This window comes from Erithacus rubecula, assembly GCF_903797595.1.
Source record: "Erithacus rubecula genome assembly, chromosome: 19".
NCBI lineage: Eukaryota > Metazoa > Chordata > Aves > Passeriformes > Muscicapidae > Erithacus > Erithacus rubecula.
This window is the reverse complement of record NC_136671.1, coordinates 1,141,583-1,159,993: the sequence shown is the minus strand read 5'-3', so window position 1 is coordinate 1,159,993 and position 18,411 is coordinate 1,141,583. Positions and strand designations below refer to the sequence as shown.

The following is an 18,411-nucleotide window of genomic DNA, read 5'->3' as shown; positions in this document are numbered from 1 at the left end:
CAGCCTGTGGGGCAGGATCCGGGCAGGGCCCATGGCGTGTCCCCAGGCACTGTGCTGGCTCTGCAGCCAACTTGTGTCACCCTTTCTAATAACTTACTATAAATAAAGCGTCTGACCCCTGCCCTCCCATGGTGAGGCCATGAGTCTCCTCACAGCCCTGCCATCCCTGGCAGGTCTGTCACCCACTTCCCAGAGGGGCTGGCACCGCAGCCAGGCTCTGCTTACCCTGCCATGGCCACTAGCAAATAGACAAAAAAGACAAGACTTAGAAAAATTGCTGTGAGCAGGGCAAGAGCGCAGCAGGACCAGGGCTCTCCCTGCCCCAGCCCCCCCATCCCATTACACCCATGAGTGCCCCAAATCTTCCCTCCCCAACACTGCCCATCTGGACCCCCCACCCCTCTACTCACACCCGGCAGGAGAGCCCCGAGTCCTTCCCTCTCCAAAGTCTGGGCACTGTGAGGGCACAGCCACACCAACTCTGCTCCAACAGCAAGCACTGCTTGCTGGGCAGCCCCTGCCCCCCTCCCTGTCCCTGGAGCAGCCGTGGGTCTGTGCCTGCAGTGTGTCCTCGGGCCAGCTAGCTGTCTGTGCAGCAGTTCCCTGCAGGGGAGGACAGAGAGCCTTGGCACTCCTCCCCAGCCAGTGCCCCAGGGTCAGCGGGGCTCGGCTGGGTGTCAGGGCGGTTCTCACCCAGGATGTTGCGTTTGCAGAGAGGGCAGGTCTGCTGCAGCAGGAGCCAGGGATCCACACAGTCCCGGTGGAACTCATGGGAGCAGGGCAGCACCCGCAGCCACTGCCAGCAGGGAAGTGAGGGCACACGTGAGCACAGCTGGGTGCCAGCAGGGACACAGCCCAGACCCTGGCAGGGACACCCTGGCCCTGGCCAGCAACTGGAGGCTTGGCCTAGGGGGGGCTCCAGTCCGCCCAGTCCCACCTGGCTCTTGTGGAACTGGTCCAGGCAGACAGCACAGCTGTCGATCTCACAGGCCTGGGTCCGGGGCGGCTTCCCAGGATGGAACCGCCGGGTCTTCAGTGCCAGCAGCCGCCGCCTGATGTGCTGCTTCAGGTCCAGCTGCGGGGCAGAGCCGAGGGTCAGAGCCCACCCACAGCCCCCAGCACAGCACACAGTGCAGATATTCCCACCTCGGGTCAGAGCCCACCCACAGCCCCCTGCATGGCACACAGTGCAGATATTCCCACCTCGGGTCAGAGCCCACCCACAGCCCCCAGCATGGCACACAGTGCAGACATTCCCACCTCGGGTCAGAGCCCACCCACAGCCCCCAGCATGGCACACAGTGCAGATATTCCCACCTCGGGTCAGAGCCCACCCACAGCCCCCAGCATAGCACACAGTGCAGATACTCCTACGTTCCCACCTCAGCATCCCGCTCCGGCAGGTCCTGCCGCGACTGGCGCTGGGCCTGCACCATGACGCCGGTGCAGAGCAGCAGGGCAATCAGCAGGATGGTGTTCCACAGCTGCTGCAGGTACTTCTGTGGGGACAGTGCACTGGGGACCCGGCCCCGCTGCCAGCCCTGCTCCCGGCCCCACCCAAACCCCCGCACCGTACCTGGACCTGCGAGCTGCTCTCCCCAGGGCAGATGACCCCCTGCCACTCCCCATAGAGGCCCCCTCGGGACAGGCCGCAGGTGGACCACAGTGTGAGGGTCACTCCCTGCAAGGCAGGACACGGCATTGCTGATGGCCGCAGGCAATACGAGCACACGTGTCCCAGGAGGAGGGACTGCTGCTGCCAGCTGCCCTGTTCCCATGGGTTCCCTTCCCTTCCTTTCCCTTCCCTTCCCTTCCCTTCCCTTCCCTTCCCTTCCCTTCCCTTCCCTTCCCTTCCCTTCCCTTCCCTTCCCTTCCCTTCCCTTCCCTTCCCTTCCCTTCCCTTCCCTTCCCTTCCATTCTCATGCATCAGGGAAGTTTGGCTGGGCACAGTCATGCCCTGCTCTCCCACTGGCAGAATGAGAAAGAGGAGGACAGACAAATATACCAGGTTCTCCAGCAGCACGGCTTGGTATGTGACCTTTGCTGTAGCCCGGAGACCACTGTGAGCAAAGAGAAAAGTGTCAATTCCAAGGACACAGCAGGATCCACGCACAGCTCCCCTCCTTACAGGGATGGGCAGTGACCAAAGGGGACCAGAGGAACACACAGGGGAGGTGACAGCAAGACACTTCCTTCCCAGCTGTGCCCAGCCCTCAGAGACCCTGCACAGGGCTCCTCCTCCCGACCTCATGCTTCAGTTTCCCCATGTGTTACACCATGGTGGCAATCCCAATGGCCCACATGTCAGGAGGATCGACAGGGTCCCACTGCTGCTGGTGGTGAGAACAAGCATTCTCAGAGGTTGTGGGGATGCCAGTGCCATGATGAGAACCAACTGTCTAGATAATTTCTAGAGAGTCCTAAAGCTCTTGGCTGAGGCCACCTGCCCCCACATGGGGACCCATGGTAGGGCTCCAGCCCTAGGGGAGGGCTGGATCTGACCCAGATCTCCCCTGGAAATGTATCCCAGCCCCAGCTGGCCTTGGCATGATGCAAGACCACCCCAACAACCATGATGGGCTGTGTGAGAGACCCCCAGGGTGGTCCCCGGGTGTCACAGCCTGCTGGGGGACAAGGCAAGGACAAGGTAGGGACAAGGCAGGGTCCAGCCCCTCCCACAGCCCAGCCCGTACCGCAGCAGTGCTCCCAGCAGCCTGGTGACATTGTCTGAGGACTGGATGACGATGACAGGCTTGGCAAGCAGCTGGGACACATCCAGCTGCACCGGGAGGGAAAGGAGCCATCAGTGGGGCACAATCCCCCCCGGCCCCGCCGCCAGCACTGTCCTACCTCACGGATGGCGTTCTGGTTCAGCGCCAGGATCAGAAGGGCAGAGGCCCCCAGCACCAGGGCTCGCTTCATCTGCAGGGGCAGTGGGGACACCATCAGGGGACTTGTTCCCAACAAACTCCTGTCCTGCTGCAGGAGGCACTCAGCAAAGGAACCCAAGAGGGGTCAGAAGCTGTCAGAACCCCCTGGCTACCACCCAGATCTGGCCAGGAGACCCCTGCAGGTGACACCCCTGCAGGTTTGTGACCTGCGAACACCACAGTGGCCCTCAGGCCAGGCAGGGGACAGGGTCAGACAGAGGTTCACCTTGGTGACAACAGCGGTGGTGAAGGACTCCTCCTTGGCACCCCGGGGGCCCTCGGCCGGCTCCTCGGCGCCCACGGGCACCACCCCAATCCAGCTGTCAGCAGCACTCAGGTCCGGCTCCACGTCACCCACCTGGGGACATGGCAAGGAGAGGGAGCTGGGATGGACCCCAAGGTTCAGGGCACCCCCAAAGCACCCCCATGCCCCCAGGGGTGCCGGGGAGCTGGGCACTGTGAGGGGAGGGACAGTAGCTGGGGTAACACAGGGCACACAGCCCGGCCCCACTGCCTCTGTGCCCCTGGCTGCATCTCCTCTCTGCTGCTGGCCACACCAGCAGTGGGCTGCCTGCCCTGCTCAGTCCCCTGCTGTCTCTGGCCTCCCCACCAATCCCCCGGTGCCTCCCAGTGCCCTTCAGTTCCCACTGCTCCCCTCCTCATCCCTTTCCCAATGCCCAAGGACTCACCCCACAGCCCCTGGCCCACAGTGCCCACCGACCCCCCCTCCCTCCCACACCCCAATGTCTCCCACTGCCCCCCCGTCCCCACTGTTCCCCTCCCTCCCTTACTGCCCCCCGCCCCCCCAGTATCTCCCAGTGCCTTCCAGTTCCCACTTCTCCCCTCCCAATCCCCCGCCAGTGCCAACAGCACCCCCAGCCCCACTCCCGGTTTCCCCGCGCTCACCAGCACCAGGCGCCCTTGGATCTCCGTCTGCTCCCGCTCCCCCCGCGGGCCCCCCCGGCCCGGCCCGGCCCGGCCGCCCCCCGCTCCCAGCACGGCCCCGCGCAGAGTGTACGAGCCGCCGGGCACCGCGCCCGCGCAGCCAGCCCCGCTGCCGGCCCCATCCCCGTCCGGCCCCGCCGCCCCGGGCCCCGACACGGCCACCTCGACCCGCGCAGGGGTCGCGGGCCCCGAGCCGGCCCGGCCGAGCGCCAGCAGCGGGGCGAGCAGCGCCGCCCGCACCGCCGCCATGGCTGCGCGCCCCGCGGCCCGCAGCGCCCCCTGCCGGATGGGAGGACCCGCCGCGCTCTCACCGCCCGCAGGGGGCGCCCGAGAGCCCGGACCGGGACCGGGATCGGGACAAGGGTCGGGATGGGGATCGGGACAGGGACAAGGGTCTGGATAAAGACAGGAACAGGTATCGGGATGGGGACCGGGACAGGGACAAGGGTCGGGATAAAGACAGGAACAGGTATCGGGATGGGGACGGGGACAAGGGTCGGGATGGGGACCGGGACAGGGACAGGGACAAGGGTCGGGATAAAGACAGGAACAGGTACCGGGATGGGGACTGGGACAGGGATCGGGACAAGGGTCGGGATAAAGATAGGGAGTAGGATCGGGATGGGGACCAGGATAAATAAAAGGACAGGGATAGGGGCGCGGGGGAGGGGGATGGGGATGCAGACCACGATGAGGACAGAGAGCAGGAGAGGTACAGCAACAGGGAGCGGGGACCAAGACTGAGACAGGGACAAGGATCATGATCAAGCTGGACACTGGAGCACAGCCAGAGATTCAAAATAAAGTGATGGGGACAGGGACGAGGATGGGGACCAGGAGAGGGACAGGGACAGCAAATGGGGACCAGGATAGAGATTGAGACAGGGACAAGGGCTGAGACTGGGATGGAAACCATCACTGGGACAGGATGGGGCAGGGAAAAGGACAAGAATGAGACCAGGGTGGGAACAGAAGCAGGAACCAGGTGGAAGACAGGAACACGGAGAGGCACTGGAAAAACAACAGGGAGTAGGACCAACACAGGGACAAAAGCCAGGACCAGGAGGATGATGGGAATCAGGAGAGAAATGGAAGCAGGCACTGGGAGCAGGAGCAAGACAGGGACAAGGGCTGGGACCACAACGGGTACTGCCAGCAGCAGCAGGACAGGGACAGGGATGGATGTAGCGACCACGAAACCAACTGTGACCAGAAGAGTGTCAGGGACAGGAGCAGGCATGGGGACACAGATACCGTGTCCACCATATCCCCACATGTGGATACAGGGACACATGGGGACACAGGGACATGGGCACCCAGAGCCACAGCACAGGCAGGGACGTGGGCACCCCCCCCACCCCAAGGTAACACGGACACACACCAACACCTGAGTACCACAAAACCCAACTGCCCCCTGCACTGGACACCCCTCAACACCCCCAGCCTGGTGGGTGCCAGGCAGCCTCCAGTGCCCCATCCTGGCCCCACTCCGGCCACGTGTGGCTGGCACATGTGCCTCCAGGGGATTTGCTGGCTGGATTAGCTGCAGCATGGGCCCAGGCTGACCTGCTTTTGGCAGGGGCCATGCTGGGGACGGGACCTGTGGCTGTAGGACCCAGTCCCCATGGCTGCAGGGTGCTGTGGGATGGGTCTGGGTGTGTCCCTGTGTCCCTCATGTCCCCATCCATGTTGTAAGTGTGGGGGTGTAATCACAGGGTGGGCATGGTCCCTCCTCCCACGGCTGCAGCCAGAGCCGGTTTAACCACATGGTGAAACATCCCGATTGCAACGGGTCTGGATGTGCCATAAACAACAGCCAGGAGCATGGCTGGCTCAGGAACCAGCCTGGAATGGCAAGGACACATGCAGGATTGTGTGGATTTAGAGGGGGGACACATAAGGGGTGTGAATGGCTCCATAGAACATCCATAGGTACATGGGATATGGATGGCTTCCTGGATATCTGCAGCTCCAGGGGACACTTCTGGGTCCACAGAACATGGATGGCTCCATGAGACATCTATGGGTCCCAATTCCAAGGGACACACACGACTCCATGGCACATAAATGGCTCCTTGGGACATGCACAGATGGGACACAGATGGCTCTGTGGGACATCCACAGCCCCCAGGTATATGTATGGTTTCAGGGGATGTTTCCACGGGTTATCCATGGACATATATAGCTTCACAGGAAACCAAGGGACATCCATAGCTTCATGGGACAAATATGGTTCTATAGCACGCGTGGAGCTCTCTGGGACAACCCTGTGTCCACTGGGGACATGGGCTCTGTAGGACATCCATGGTTACATTGGACACGCACAGCCCCATGGGCCCCCTGCTCCTGATCCCCATCTTCCAACCACTGCACCTGAGCTCTCAATCTGTCCCTGTCACCATCTCCCATCCCTGTCCCTGTCTCTTCTATCTGGAATCCTGCCCCAGTCCCTGCCCCCTCCACTCTCACCCTGTCCCTGCCCCACTTTCGATCTCTGTCACCACCTCCCATCCCTGTCACTGTCCTCATCACTGTCCCCTCCCCCTGACACCTGCCCCATATCACCATCTCCCACCCCACGGCAACATCTCCCTTCATACCCCAGTGTCCTCCCACACCCCCTACCCCACTGTGCCTCCCAAACACTCATAGGGCTCCCCACCCTCCTGTACACTACATAACCCCCAGAGCCCCCTATGCTCATCTCTCCCTTGCCCCCCCAAATCCCTATGTTCCCCATGCCCCCCAACGCCCCCTGTGTCCCCATAGCCCCTGTTCCCCATATTCCCCATGCACCCCTATCCCACATGTCCCCTGTAGACCCCAAGTCTCTCATACCCCCCACGCCCCCCCATAGCCCCCATGCCCCCGCACCCTCCATGCCCGCGGCCGGGGCGGCGGCGGCCGCTGACCGGGCGGACAGGGGTCGGGCAGGGTCCAAGGCCGCGGGGGTGGGCGGGGGGCCGGGCCGGGCGGGGCCGGGGGCGGTGCCGGTCCCGGGGAGGTGCTCGAAGCCATCCCGGCCGCCGGGGCCGTGCAGAGCCGCCCGCAGCGCACCATGAGCGGCCGCGTCGGGGACCTGAGCCCGCGCCAGGCGGAGGTGCTGGCCCAGGTGAGCCGCGGGGACCGGGGCGCTGCGGGGGGACCGGGGCCGGGCTGTCCTTCCCGATGTGCGTCCGCGTCCGCCGCGGCACCGGCATCACCCCCACCCCGCACCCCAAACCCACCGGCATCGTCCCCACCCCGCACCCCAAACCCACCGGCAGCACTTCTGCTTCCGGCCCCGGGGGATTCTGCAGCCCCCCTCCGCACCCCAAACACACCGGCATCTCCCCCGCTCCCGGGGCTCCCGCCGCTTCCTCCAGCCCCCCCATCCCTGGCTCCGAACCCACCGGCATCACCCCCGCTCCGGAGGGCTCCGCATCCCAAACATACCGCCTTCACCCCGATTCCTGGCCCCGGGGACGTCCCATCGCTTTCAGCCTCCACCCTGCCCCCTAAATCCGGCCCCAGGATGCCTCCATCCGTCATCCCGGACCCCAAACACACGGGCCGAGCCCCACTGTGGTGCTGCCCACAGGGTGGGTGTTGGGGGTCCCACTGGCTGTACCATCCCGCTGGTGGGCCCCCATCCCTCTCCCATCCTCCCCGGGACTCGGGAACCTCCTGCCTCACTGCAGGGCCCTTGGGACGGCGGTCTTGTGCCACCTCCATCCCACCCTGGACCCCAAGCCCCCGGGCTGAGCCCCCGAGGTGCTGCCCACCAAGCAGGGAAGGACCATCCCCGATGTCCCAGCAGACTGACACCGCCGAGCCCCATAATCTTCTTCCGCCCTTCCCAAGGGACTGGCAAACTTCCTCCCCTCAGCGCCGGGATTGCGGGCTCGGGGACACGCAGAACCCGTGATTGTCACCCACCACGGCCACCCCCGCTGGCCCTCCGGGTGCCAGCCGTTATCGGGGTTCAGCGCACCCCAGCCACAAGGGCACCCTCGTGCATTTATCTTATCGCTGCCTTTCAGACCCAGCCAAATTCCACGGGCGGGCGATGACCCCGCCGGGTGCTAGCACGGGGGGCAGGGGCAGGCGTGGGGCACCGAGCCCAAACCGTGCCCGGTGCCAGCCGTGCCCTGGGCGGGCGAGGGAGGCGAGTGGCCGAACCCGTTTGTCCACCACCACCGGCTTTGTCCCAGGGTGAAGGAGCTAATCCCGGGTTTAATTACCCCTAAATTCAGCGGGAGATAAGCTAATCAGGCTCATTAAGGGGAGGGCCTCGGCTGGTACGGATATTTGAACCGTAGCCTGGTTGGGGTGAGCAGGGCCACATGGAGAGGGGACCCTGGGTCCCCCTAACCTCAGTCCTGCACCCCAACACCTTCCTGTCTGTGCTGGGGGGCTGGGACCCACTGGAGTGTCACTGAAACTGGGGGATGTGGTGATCTGCTGGTGTCTGGCTTCATCCCAAGGATGGGAAGGGTGAGACCTGGTCTGCCTGGTACCTGCAGGACCCCCTCTGAGGGGCCCCAACTTTCCCATCCCCCCCAGTTTGCACCCCAACACCCTCCTGCCTGTGCCAGGGGAGCTGTGACCTACTGGAGCAGGGGTACACACAGTGACCGCATTAATCCATCCCAAAGGACCCCCCTGGAGGGGACTGGTTCACCCTGTCCCCGTGGGACACCCTGGGAGGAGTGGGGTGGTGACACACACTCACATCTTATGCAAAGACTTGGGGACACCCAGAGCATGGCAGCTGCCCTGGGGACATTCCCCTGACAGGTGACTGCTGGTCCTGGCTGCACGTGGGACAGGGAGGGGACACAGGATGACCCTTCTCCCCTGGGAATGTCCCAGTCCTGGTTGGCATGTTTTTAGGGGGACAAGAAAGGGACGACCCTCCAGCCTTGAGATTTTTGGGGAGGATCAGGGATCCCTTCACCAACTGTCCCTCTTGTTTGTCCCTGCAGTTCCGGGAGAAGCTGCAGGACGTGCTGCCCTCCCTACCCTCCCAGGACGACTATTTCCTCCTGAAATGGCTCCGAGGTAACCCCAAGTGGGGGCAGCCCTGGCGGGGTGGGAGCCCCCGTGGGGCTGGCAGGGGGCTGAGCTCTCTGCTTTCTTGCAGCACGCTCCTTCGACCTGCCCAAGGCAGAGGCCATGGTCCGCAAGGTGAGAGGGGCATCCTGCTTTTGGGGGGACCCTGCTGTGCTGGGACATACCTGGCATGGGACCCCCTGCCCTGGGGGACCCACCCATGGGGTTCACCTTGTCCTAAATCTCACCCTGGCCTGCTCTGCCACTCTACAGCACATCGAGGTCCGCAAGCACATGGATGCCGACAACATTATCGCCTGGGAGCCACCTGAGGTGAGTGTCCCTGGCCTCCCAGGGGTGGCCCTGGAGGGGACTGTCCCCCTGAGTCCCCTGGGCCGTGTGTGAGGTGGCTGACCCCCCGTGCCCCCGCAGGTGATTCGGAAGTACATGTCCGGCGGCATGTGCGGCTACGACCGGGAGGGCAGCCCCGTGTGGTACGAGATCATCGGGCCCATGGACGCCAAGGGGCTGCTGTTCTCTGCCTCCAAGCAGGACCTGATCAAGAACAAGTTCCGGGACTGTGAACTGCTCCGGCACGAGTGTGAGCAGCAGACTGAGAAGGTGGGAACCTGCCTGCACTCTGCTGGCCCCAACAGGCCTGTGGGACCGTGTCCCTGCCAGCTCCACGTGTCCACAGCTGATCTGCCCCTACCAGTCATCATCTTCCCCTGCCCTATGTGTCCCTGTCCTGTCCATGTCCCTGCTAGCCCCATAAGCCCATGTCCATTCCCACAACTCCAAGTCCTCCCCAGCCCCGTATGTCCATCTCTGGTCCATCCCTACCAGACAATGCCCTTGACAGCCCTGTATATTTACAGGTCCACCCCCCTCAGCCTGTCCTTGCCAGCCCATGTCCTGTCCATCCCCACCACCCAATGTCTTCCCCAGCCCCATATGTCCATCTCTGGTCCATCTCTCCCAGCCAATGTCCTCACTCACCAGCCCTACAGGTCCATGCCCAGTTCATCTCTGTCAGCCCCACAAATCCATGTCCTGTCCACCCCACCAAGATCCATGGCCCTGCCAACCCCCGATGTCCATCTCTGGTTCATCCTCTCACCCCATAACTCTGCATCCTGCCCATCTCCACCACTCCATATTCCCGATGTCCCTGTATCCCTGTCCCAGCTCCTGTGATGCCCCTTCTCCCCACATCAACACTAAGAGGAGGCTCTGGCTGGGGTGACCAGCCTCCTGGGGCCACCCCATCCCTGGACCTCCCTGTGGGTCCTGTCTGATTCCCCCATCCTCCCATCCCAGCTGGGCAAGAAGATTGAGATGGTGATGATGGTGTATGACTGTGAGGGCCTGGGCCTGAAGCACCTCTGGAAGCCAGCTGTGGACACGTATGGGGAGGTGAGGCCTCCTACCCGCCCCTCTTCCTGCTGGACCACAGGGCTGATCCCTGGGATGATGCAAGAGCAGGTCCCTGTAGTGCCCTGCAGTGTTCTGGGTGGGGTCATGGCATGGGTGACCTGAACTCCCCCCATCCTGCAGATCCTGTCCATGTTTGAGGAGAATTACCCCGAGTCCCTCAAGCGCCTCTTTATTGTCAAGGGTGAGTTCAGCCCCAGGGCCCTGCTCCCCTTACCCATGTGCTGACACCCCCCTAATGCCCCCTTTGCCCCCAGCCCCCAAGCTCTTCCCAGTGGCCTACAACCTGGTCAAGCACTTCCTGAGCGAGGACACACGCAAGAAGGTCGTGGTGCTGGGATGTGAGTTCCAACCCTCTCCGGGGTGTCCCAAATGGGGTGACACGCCCCCTCTGCTGTCACCCCACCCAGGGGGATATTCCAACTCACAGCCCCCCCAAACCTGTTCTCCCCCCCCAGCCAACTGGAAGGAGGTCCTGCAGAAGTACATTGACCCCTCGCAGATCCCGGTGGAGTACGGGGGGACGCTGACAGACCCTGATGGGGACCCCAAGTGCTCCAGCAAGGTAGGAGGAGCCCCCACTGGGTTCTTCAGGGCTGCTGGGCAGTTCCCCCACCCCACATCCTCCATCCCTTCCAGATAAATTACGGGGGGGACGTGCCCCAGCATTACTACGTGCGGGACCAGCTGGCGCAGAAGTATGAGCACTCGGTGGTGGTGAACCGGGGCTCATCCCACCAGGTCGAATATGAGATCCTCTTCCCCGGCTGCGTGCTCAGGTGAGCGGTGGCTCCGTGCCACGTGGGGGACAGCAGCAGTGTCCCCACCTGCTACAGCACCAGCCCCTGTGCCCCACAGGTGGCAGTTCCGCTCCGAGGGCGCCGACATCGGCTTCGGGGTGTACCTGAAAACCAAGGTCGGGGAGCGGCAGCGGGCGGGCGACATGACCGAGGTGCTGCCCAACCAGCGGTACAACGCACACATGGTGCCCGAGGACGGCTCTCTCACCTGCTCCACGCCCGGCATTTGTGAGTGCCCAGCCCTCCCCGGGCATCCCCCGTGTCCCTAACCCACCGTGTCCTTAACACCCCTGTCCCCGGCAGATGTCCTGCGCTTCGACAACACCTACAGCTTCCTCCACTCCAAGAAGGTGAGCTACAGCGTGGAGGTGCTGCTGCCTGACACCGCCTCAGCCCAGCAGATCCAGGGGGAGTCCCCCAACCACAGCCCCTGAGCCCCCCGGGCTGCACCGCGCCCCCAGGACACCCCGCAGGAAGATGGAGCCGGGGTTGAGCCCCGGGGCTGCCGGACTGAGGCAGGGACCGAGCGGCGCCCCCAAACTCTGTGCCTTATGTGGGTCCCGCACCCACCGCTGCTGCTGCCTGGGCTGGGGAGTAAAGGGATGGACTGAGCAGGGTCTGCTCCGCTTTGTGGCTCCCCGCACCCAGAACTGTTCCTGTTGCCCCCCCAGCCCCCAAACTGCCCCCTCAGACTCATAACTGCTCCCCCAGCCCCACAATTATCCCAGAACTGCCCCTGCTGCCCCCACAACTGCCCCCTAGTGCCATAACCACCCCAGCTGCCCCCAGCCACATAACTGCCCCCCCCAGTCTCACAGTTGTCCTCCCAGCCTTCTAACTGTTCCTCCGGACCGTAACTGCCCCCAGCCCCATAATTTCTCCCCCCGCCCCACAGCTGCCCCCGTGACCGCCGGTGACGCAAGGCTGCGGTGTCACGTGCGCGAGCAGGCCCCGCCCCTGCCGCCATGCGCGGCCCCGAGGGGTGGGATCATGTAAATCAACTCGAGTGGGCGTGGTCTTGTGACGTAAGAGGGGCGGGGCATGCGGCGGGAGCGGTGGCGCGCGCCATGGGGCTGGAGGAGCCCGACCTGTACCGGGACACGTGGGTCCGTTACCTGGGTGAGCACCGGAACCGGGCACTGACACTGAGCCTGACACCGCGAACCGGGCGCTGACATTGAGCGCTGACACTGAGAAGCGGTTACCGGCACTGGGCACTGACATTGAGCGCTGACACCGGGAAATGGGTCACACGGGACACCGGGCACAGGCACGGGGTCCTGAGCATTGACATTGGGCACTAATATCAAATACCGGCACCGGGACCTGGGCACTGATATGGGGTACTGTGGAAACGGGGCAGTGATACCGGGCACCGGCCCCTGTTACAGGGTACCGACACCGTGACCTGGGCAGTGGTACTGATCTCAGGAGCTGGGCTGCGGTGTTGGGCACCGAACACGGCACTGGCCACTGCTACCGGGTACCGACATCAGGCACCGCACCAGGAACCAGGCACTGACACCCCGCACTGCTTTAGGAGCGTGACACCGGACACTGTCGTGTGCTGAGTGCCAGCACCAGGCACCGAGCACTGATACCCCGCACTGGTCCCACAGAGTGCACTGGCTACTGCACTGCACCAGGCGCTGATAGGGGGTTCTGGTACCAGATACCAGCAGCACACAGTGGGCACTAGCACAGCACAGCGCACAGGGCAACAGTGCTGCACACCAACAATGGGCTCCTGTCACCCTCACCAGCACTGACACTGGCTAGTGGCATCATTCACCAGCACCAAGCACGGGCACTGGGCACCAGAAGCAGTGACAGGCACTGGGCACGGACACAGAGAGCAGAAGTGGGCACTGTCATTAGCACTGGGCAGCCACAGACACCAGCACTGGCAATGGTCACCCCAACCCAGCTGTGCTGGTGGCAGAGGGTCCAAGGAGACCCAGGCACTCCAAACACCCCCTGTGCAAGATCCATCCTGTGACACTGGGATACCCTGGAGAGGTGACATGGGGATAGTCGGTCTCTGACCCTACCATCCCCTCAGGTTATGCCAATGAGGTGGGCGAGTCCTTCCGCCCCCTGGTGCCAGTGCCGGTGGTGTGGGCCAGCTACGGCGTGGCCACCGCCTACGTGACCGCCGACGCCATCGACAAGGGTCGCAAAGCTGCCACCGTGAGTGCCACCCCCTCCTCACCCCCCGGCCTCTCTGTCCCCGCCCTCCCTCTGAACCCTGTGTCCCCCCAGGCCCACCCGCAGGACCCCACACGCGTGGGGGTGGCCGTGGTGGACACCTTCGTGTGGCAGAGCCTGGCCTCGGTGGCCATCCCCGGCTTCACCATCAACCGGCTCTGCGCTGCCTCGCTGGCCCTGCTGGGCTCTCTCACCCGCTGGCCCCTGCCCGTGCGCCGCTGGACCACCACTGCCCTGGGGCTGGCTGCCATCCCCCTCATCATCACCCCCATCGACAGGTAACGGGGACACCCCTGGGGCACGGGGACAGTGGGTGGCACCGCCCCATCCGCACAGCCCGGGGGGATGGAGCACGTTTGTGTCCTTGGAGACCGGTCCCAGTATGGACTGGGAGCAGAAGGTGGTGACGGGCTGTCTCCACTCTAAAAGGGGCTTTGCTGGGGTCCAGCCAGGGCATGTCCCTGCCAGGATGGGGATTATCTGGAGTTGAGCCGGGATTAGCACAGTGAGGCTGTGCTAAGCCTGGTTCTGGTGGCACTGCTGTCTCAGGGAATATTAAGGGCAGCCCCACCCATCCCACGTCACATGCACTGCCCCAGAGTGACCAGGACCCCGCTGACAGCCTCTCCTGCCGCAGGACTGTGGATTTCCTGATGGATTCCAGCCTCCGCAAGCTGTACAGGACACCAGGAGAGCCCCCGACGTCCCACTGAGCACCACCCCACGCATTGGGAAAACTGAGGCATGCTGCTGTGACCCACCTACTGTGACCTCTCACTCTGGTGACCCCCAGAGTGGCCACCCTGGTCCTAATAAACCATTTCAACCATGACCCCTGATGGGTGATTCTGAGATGTCACCATGGCCAGGCCATGTCCTCTCTTGGGGGACACATGGGTCTGGGTGGGTCCCAATCCGTCAGGGGTCTCCACCTGGGAGAGGGGGTCTCTGCCTGCCCAGAGCAGCCCTGCTGTCCCCACCCTGGAACCTCTCCACCTCCACAGCCTCATGTGCCATCCTGGGGACTGGCCCTAAGGAGCTGCCACCATGTCCATGGTCTTTAAGGACACCTAGCCAGGACATCTCCAGCACCACAGGCTGGGACAATGCCACAACACCTGGAAGCCACATGTTGAGGAACCTGGAGGAGTGGCTTGCCAGTGTATGGGCACATCTCCATCCCTTGGTGGCACCCACACACTACCAACCAGGAGAAGCTTTAGAGAAAGCAAAACCACATTTATTGGTGAGAAAGAGGCTCTGGTCCCATCTGGCCCTGTTTCTCCGTCTCCCTGAGGAGCAGGGCCCCCACCACGCTCTGCAGCTCAGCCTGGAAGGGACACCTCTGCCTCGGTGGCCGCTGTCCCTGCCGGGGTCTGCCCGAGTGCCGGGTGGCCAGGGCCAGCAGCCCCCCCAGCACGGCCACCACCAGCACAGCACTGCCGACCAGGGCCAGCCCAGCCAGCAGGAGCCTCTCTGCTGTCTGGCACAGTGCTGGGAATGGCAAAAAACACACCTGGGAGTCAGAGGGGGCTCAGCACAGGAGGTGGGGGTTTTGGGGACATGGGAGAGGGTTGGGGTGCTCCTCACCTTTGTACCATGGCACCTTCTCCTTCTGCACCAGCACTGGTCCAACTGTCTCCCAGTGGAGTGTCCCCTCTCCTGGGAATGCTATGGGAGGATATGTCCAGTGCAGTCCAGCCCAGGTCTAGGAGCCCTCTCAAGACCCCAGAATAACATGGGGCCACCCTGTCCCACCCCTGGTACCTGGCATGTCTCCAGAGAGGGTGTCAGGAGTGGGACAACCACTGTCACAGCAGTGGCATGGGGTGCTCTGGACAGGGTCCTCTGCATTGTGCCAGCTGGAAGAGAGCAGACAAGATGGGAACAGGTGGGGCACGACTCTAGGGGTCCCCAGACTCTACTATGAGACTCACATGGTGCCACCCCAGAGGAGATGTCTCCAAGCACCTTCCCAACACATCTGCAGCATGAGGGAGTTGGGGTCTGTGGCAATGCCACCAGCTGCCATCAAATAAGAGGGGAAATTCAGACCACAGTCTGGTCTTCCCAGAGGTGGGTTCTGCCCCCAGCACACCCATGGGGTGCTCATGTGCCCAGCATACCTGGCTGTGGTGTGGCTGTAGAAGCAGGACCTGGTGGCACGTCCCTGTCCCCATGCCATCAGCAGACAGTGCACATAGACCTGCTGAGACACCACATCCTTCCTCAGGGACCCTGCTCTCCTTCCACACCACCTTGTGGGGCTGAGCCCACCCCAGCAGGAGCACCATCTCAGGATGGACAATGTTTTGGGACATCCAGGCCACCCCCCTCCCTGGGACCTGCATCCCACTACAGGAGCATCTTCCCCCCCTCACCTGCTCTTCCTGGGGCTCACCCTCCAGCATGGGGGCCAGGATGGAGAGCTGGAGGACAGACCTCCCTCTCTGGTGCTGGACAGACACATTCCCCAGCTTCTCCCCATGCAAGCATCTGTGGCAGAAGAGTGACACAGGACATTCCAGGGCTGTCTCCAGGCTCTGCACATCCCTTTCCATCAGGAGGTGTTGCAGGACCCCAGGGGGGCTGGAGAAGGAGCCCCTACTTCCTGCCCCACGAGCACTGACCCACGGCTGTTCACCACCATGAAGATCCTCCTGGGGTGTGCTGGCTGCTCCATGGTGGTCCCGTAGCACTGATCCACATGGATCCTCATGGAGATGCTGGGGCTGAAGTGGACACTGGCTTCCAGGTGCATCATAGAGCCAGGGCTGAGCACTGGCAGCTTCTCTGGAGTGGCACTGGAGTCCTCTGAGATGTGTGGGCTCACCCCCAAACCTGTCCCACCAGAGATGGGGACACCAGACACATCCCAGACCACCCTCCACCACTGTCTTGCCCCTCATCATTACAGCTTCCCCCTTTCAGGGCCCACCCCCTGTCCTGGCTCTGCCCCCCAGGCCTGCCTTCCCTGCTCTCCAGAGTCCAGCACCTTCCTGGACACAGCAGGGAGCTGAGAGGGACCATGTCACCCATCAGGGCAGAGCTGACCCCAAACCCCACTGTGGTAACAGGCACAGGATTGGGAACATCTCAAAGCCCTACACCCCCCACAAGGACAGGGGGGAGTTCCTGCAGGGACAGATCCTGGTGGTCCTAGTACTGGGGCCAGCCAGGAGAAGGCACTGACTGCTGCTGATTGAACCCAAGGATTTGGGCTGGCACCATCCCATGGTCTCACCCCCCCAGAGCACTCACCATCCAGGAGCCTCAAGGTGAAGTTCATGATGGGCTCCTCAGAGTGGGGGTGAGCAGGAACCCTCCCTGTCCCCGTGCCTGAGGACATCCCTGGAGCTGTCACCCTGTGACCAGGGGGCTCTGAGGCAACTGGAGCCATGGTGGTGCCTGCAAGGGGAGGGCTGAGCCAGCACTAGCATGTCCCAGACACAACAGGGACATCCAGGTCTTCAGGTGTCCCCAGGACTTGTTGGGGAGAGATGGCAGCAGCACAAAGGCAGGGAGAGCACCCAGGAGCACATCAGGGGCTCCTCTGCCCCCAGCCCCACCCCAGCCAGAGCTCACCTACACTAGAGGAATACATCAGGAGCATTCCCAGTACTATGACCCTGCCCTAAAGGAATTACATCAGGAGCATTCCCAGCACTGTGACCCTGCCCAGGGCTGAGGACAGACCAGGAGATGCTCATGACCAGTCAGCTGCCACAGACCCCACCAGTGCCTCTGATTCCCCACCCACCAAAGGTCCCACCAGCCCTGCTGGGGCTTTGGAGGAGTCCCTGGCAGCCCCTTGCCCCAACCCTCAGAGCTTGGAATGATTTTAGGAAGGCTCTTCTAGCTCAGGACAGCCCTCAGATGGCCATCAGGAACCAGCACTGGGCAAAGTAAGGGGCACCCACCACCCCCTCCCCCAGTACAACCAGTGGGAGGGCTGAAGGTGGCCCCCAGCCTCACTTACCTGCCACCTCCAGCACAGCCCCACACACCAGCACCAACAAGCACAGCTCCATCCTCAGTGAGCAGCATCCCCACCCCACCAGCTGGGGCTCTTTAAGGACTTGGGGCTGGGTGTTAGGAGGTCCCAGCTGGCACGGATGAGGTTGGGGGTTTTGCTTGGTCTCTGCAGCCATCAGCAGCCCCACACCTGGGGCTGGTCCCACCTCTCACACCTTCCCATTCCCACCACAAGAGCCTGTGCCCATCTTGCAGTCCCCATTCCATCCCACAGTCCCAGTGCCACCACTCAGACCACTCCTGCAGGTGGTTCTGAGCCCATACCCACCAGTTAGTTCTAGTCCCATACTCACCAACCAGTGCTGTTCCTAGGTGTGATGTTGGGCCTCCTATGTCACTGTTGTGGTCCTGGTCCTGCAAATTGCAGATCCCACCACAAGGTCCCATTCCCACCAGTTAGTCCTGGTCCTGTGCATAGTACAGTTCTATGTCCTTTTACTCCTGCACATGGTCCTGATTCAATCAGTTTGCCCTGATCCCAGTTCACCACATGGCCTGGTCCCATCACTCAGCTTTGGTCCCACCTCATGTTTCCTAAGCCCACCACAGTTTTGACCCCACTCTTGCCATGATCCTGCTCCCACCAGAGTCCCAGTACCCCTCCTTGTCCCATCATAGCTCTGCTTCCAGCTCTGCTAGAGAGGAAAACCACCTGGGAGCAGCAGTTTGGTCACAGCCAGACATGGTGAAGTGCCTGTGTCCCTGGGTCCTCCCATCACAGTCCCAGTACCTCACCCAGTCCTCTGAGTGGGGACAGTGGTGGGAGCTCACAGAAGGAGCAGGGATTGCCTGAGCATCCTGCTGTGGCTGTAAGAACATCCTCACCCCATCCATCCCATATTGGAGAAGAAGGAGATGTCTGCAGACCAGCTGGGCCATCCTTATATCAAAAACTACCAAATATACAATTATATTACAAAAGTAAATAGTTTTTTTTTATTTCTGGTTTTTACAGAAGGAGTTGAACACAGGTGGGGGGAACAAGGGGGTCCCTTTGCTGGGGGTGTGGCTCAGCCACAGGTGCC

At 62.7% G+C, this 18,411-nt stretch overlaps 4 protein-coding genes across 9 annotated transcripts; 2 read left to right on the top strand and 2 right to left on the bottom strand.

The window, feature by feature from the left end:
- Window positions 1-410: 410 nt before the first annotated feature.
- Window positions 411-4,130, bottom strand: RNF215 (ring finger protein 215). 2 transcript variants are annotated; one of them, XM_079322144.1, is made up of 10 exons: window positions 3,837-4,130; window positions 3,157-3,288; window positions 2,851-2,922; window positions 2,694-2,779; window positions 2,006-2,060; window positions 1,577-1,681; window positions 1,383-1,499; window positions 938-1,075; window positions 694-796; window positions 411-603 (listed from the first exon to the last, which is right to left on the bottom strand). In XM_079322144.1, exons 1-10 carry the CDS (start codon window positions 4,122-4,124, stop codon window positions 581-583), a joined length of 1,119 nt encoding a protein of 372 aa, XP_079178270.1. In that variant the 5' UTR covers window positions 4,125-4,130; the 3' UTR covers window positions 411-580. The 2 variants fall into 2 exon arrangements, with proteins under 2 accessions (XP_079178270.1, XP_079178271.1); XM_079322145.1 differs by lacking the exon at window positions 1,577-1,681.
- Window positions 4,131-6,836: 2,706 nt separating this feature from the next.
- SEC14L2 (SEC14 like lipid binding 2) lies at window positions 6,837-11,755 on the top strand. Its single transcript, XM_079323090.1, has 12 exons — window positions 6,837-6,987; window positions 8,843-8,918; window positions 9,001-9,044; window positions 9,183-9,242; window positions 9,342-9,530; window positions 10,230-10,325; window positions 10,467-10,527; window positions 10,601-10,684; window positions 10,802-10,908; window positions 10,983-11,122; window positions 11,202-11,371; window positions 11,447-11,755. Exons 1-12 carry the CDS (start codon window positions 6,934-6,936, stop codon window positions 11,575-11,577), a joined length of 1,212 nt encoding a protein of 403 aa, XP_079179216.1. The 5' UTR covers window positions 6,837-6,933; the 3' UTR covers window positions 11,578-11,755.
- A 412-nt stretch (window positions 11,756-12,167) lies between these two features.
- On the top strand, window positions 12,168-14,181 carry MTFP1 (mitochondrial fission process 1). Of its 2 annotated transcripts, none has more exons than XM_079323087.1 (4): window positions 12,168-12,262; window positions 13,206-13,333; window positions 13,406-13,629; window positions 13,989-14,181. In XM_079323087.1, exons 1-4 carry the CDS (start codon window positions 12,211-12,213, stop codon window positions 14,062-14,064), a joined length of 480 nt encoding a protein of 159 aa, XP_079179213.1. In that variant the 5' UTR covers window positions 12,168-12,210; the 3' UTR covers window positions 14,065-14,181. The 2 variants fall into 2 exon arrangements, with proteins under 2 accessions (XP_079179213.1, XP_079179214.1); XM_079323088.1 differs by having other exon boundaries at window positions 13,901-14,034.
- Window positions 14,182-14,569: 388 nt separating this feature from the next.
- LOC306810427 (uncharacterized protein) lies at window positions 14,570-17,386 on the bottom strand. Of its 4 annotated transcripts, none has more exons than XM_079322994.1 (8): window positions 17,331-17,386; window positions 16,613-16,759; window positions 15,982-16,165; window positions 15,733-15,847; window positions 15,478-15,557; window positions 15,119-15,213; window positions 14,942-15,022; window positions 14,570-14,845 (listed from the first exon to the last, which is right to left on the bottom strand). In XM_079322994.1, exons 1-8 carry the CDS (start codon window positions 17,380-17,382, stop codon window positions 14,592-14,594), a joined length of 1,008 nt encoding a protein of 335 aa, XP_079179120.1. In that variant the 5' UTR covers window positions 17,383-17,386; the 3' UTR covers window positions 14,570-14,591. The 4 variants fall into 4 exon arrangements, with proteins under 4 accessions (XP_079179120.1, XP_079179119.1, XP_079179121.1 ...); XM_079322993.1 differs by having other exon boundaries at window positions 15,478-15,560; window positions 17,331-17,385; XM_079322995.1 differs by lacking the exon at window positions 15,119-15,213 and having other exon boundaries at window positions 15,478-15,560; window positions 17,331-17,385.
- Between the last annotated feature and the right edge of the window lie 1,025 nt (window positions 17,387-18,411).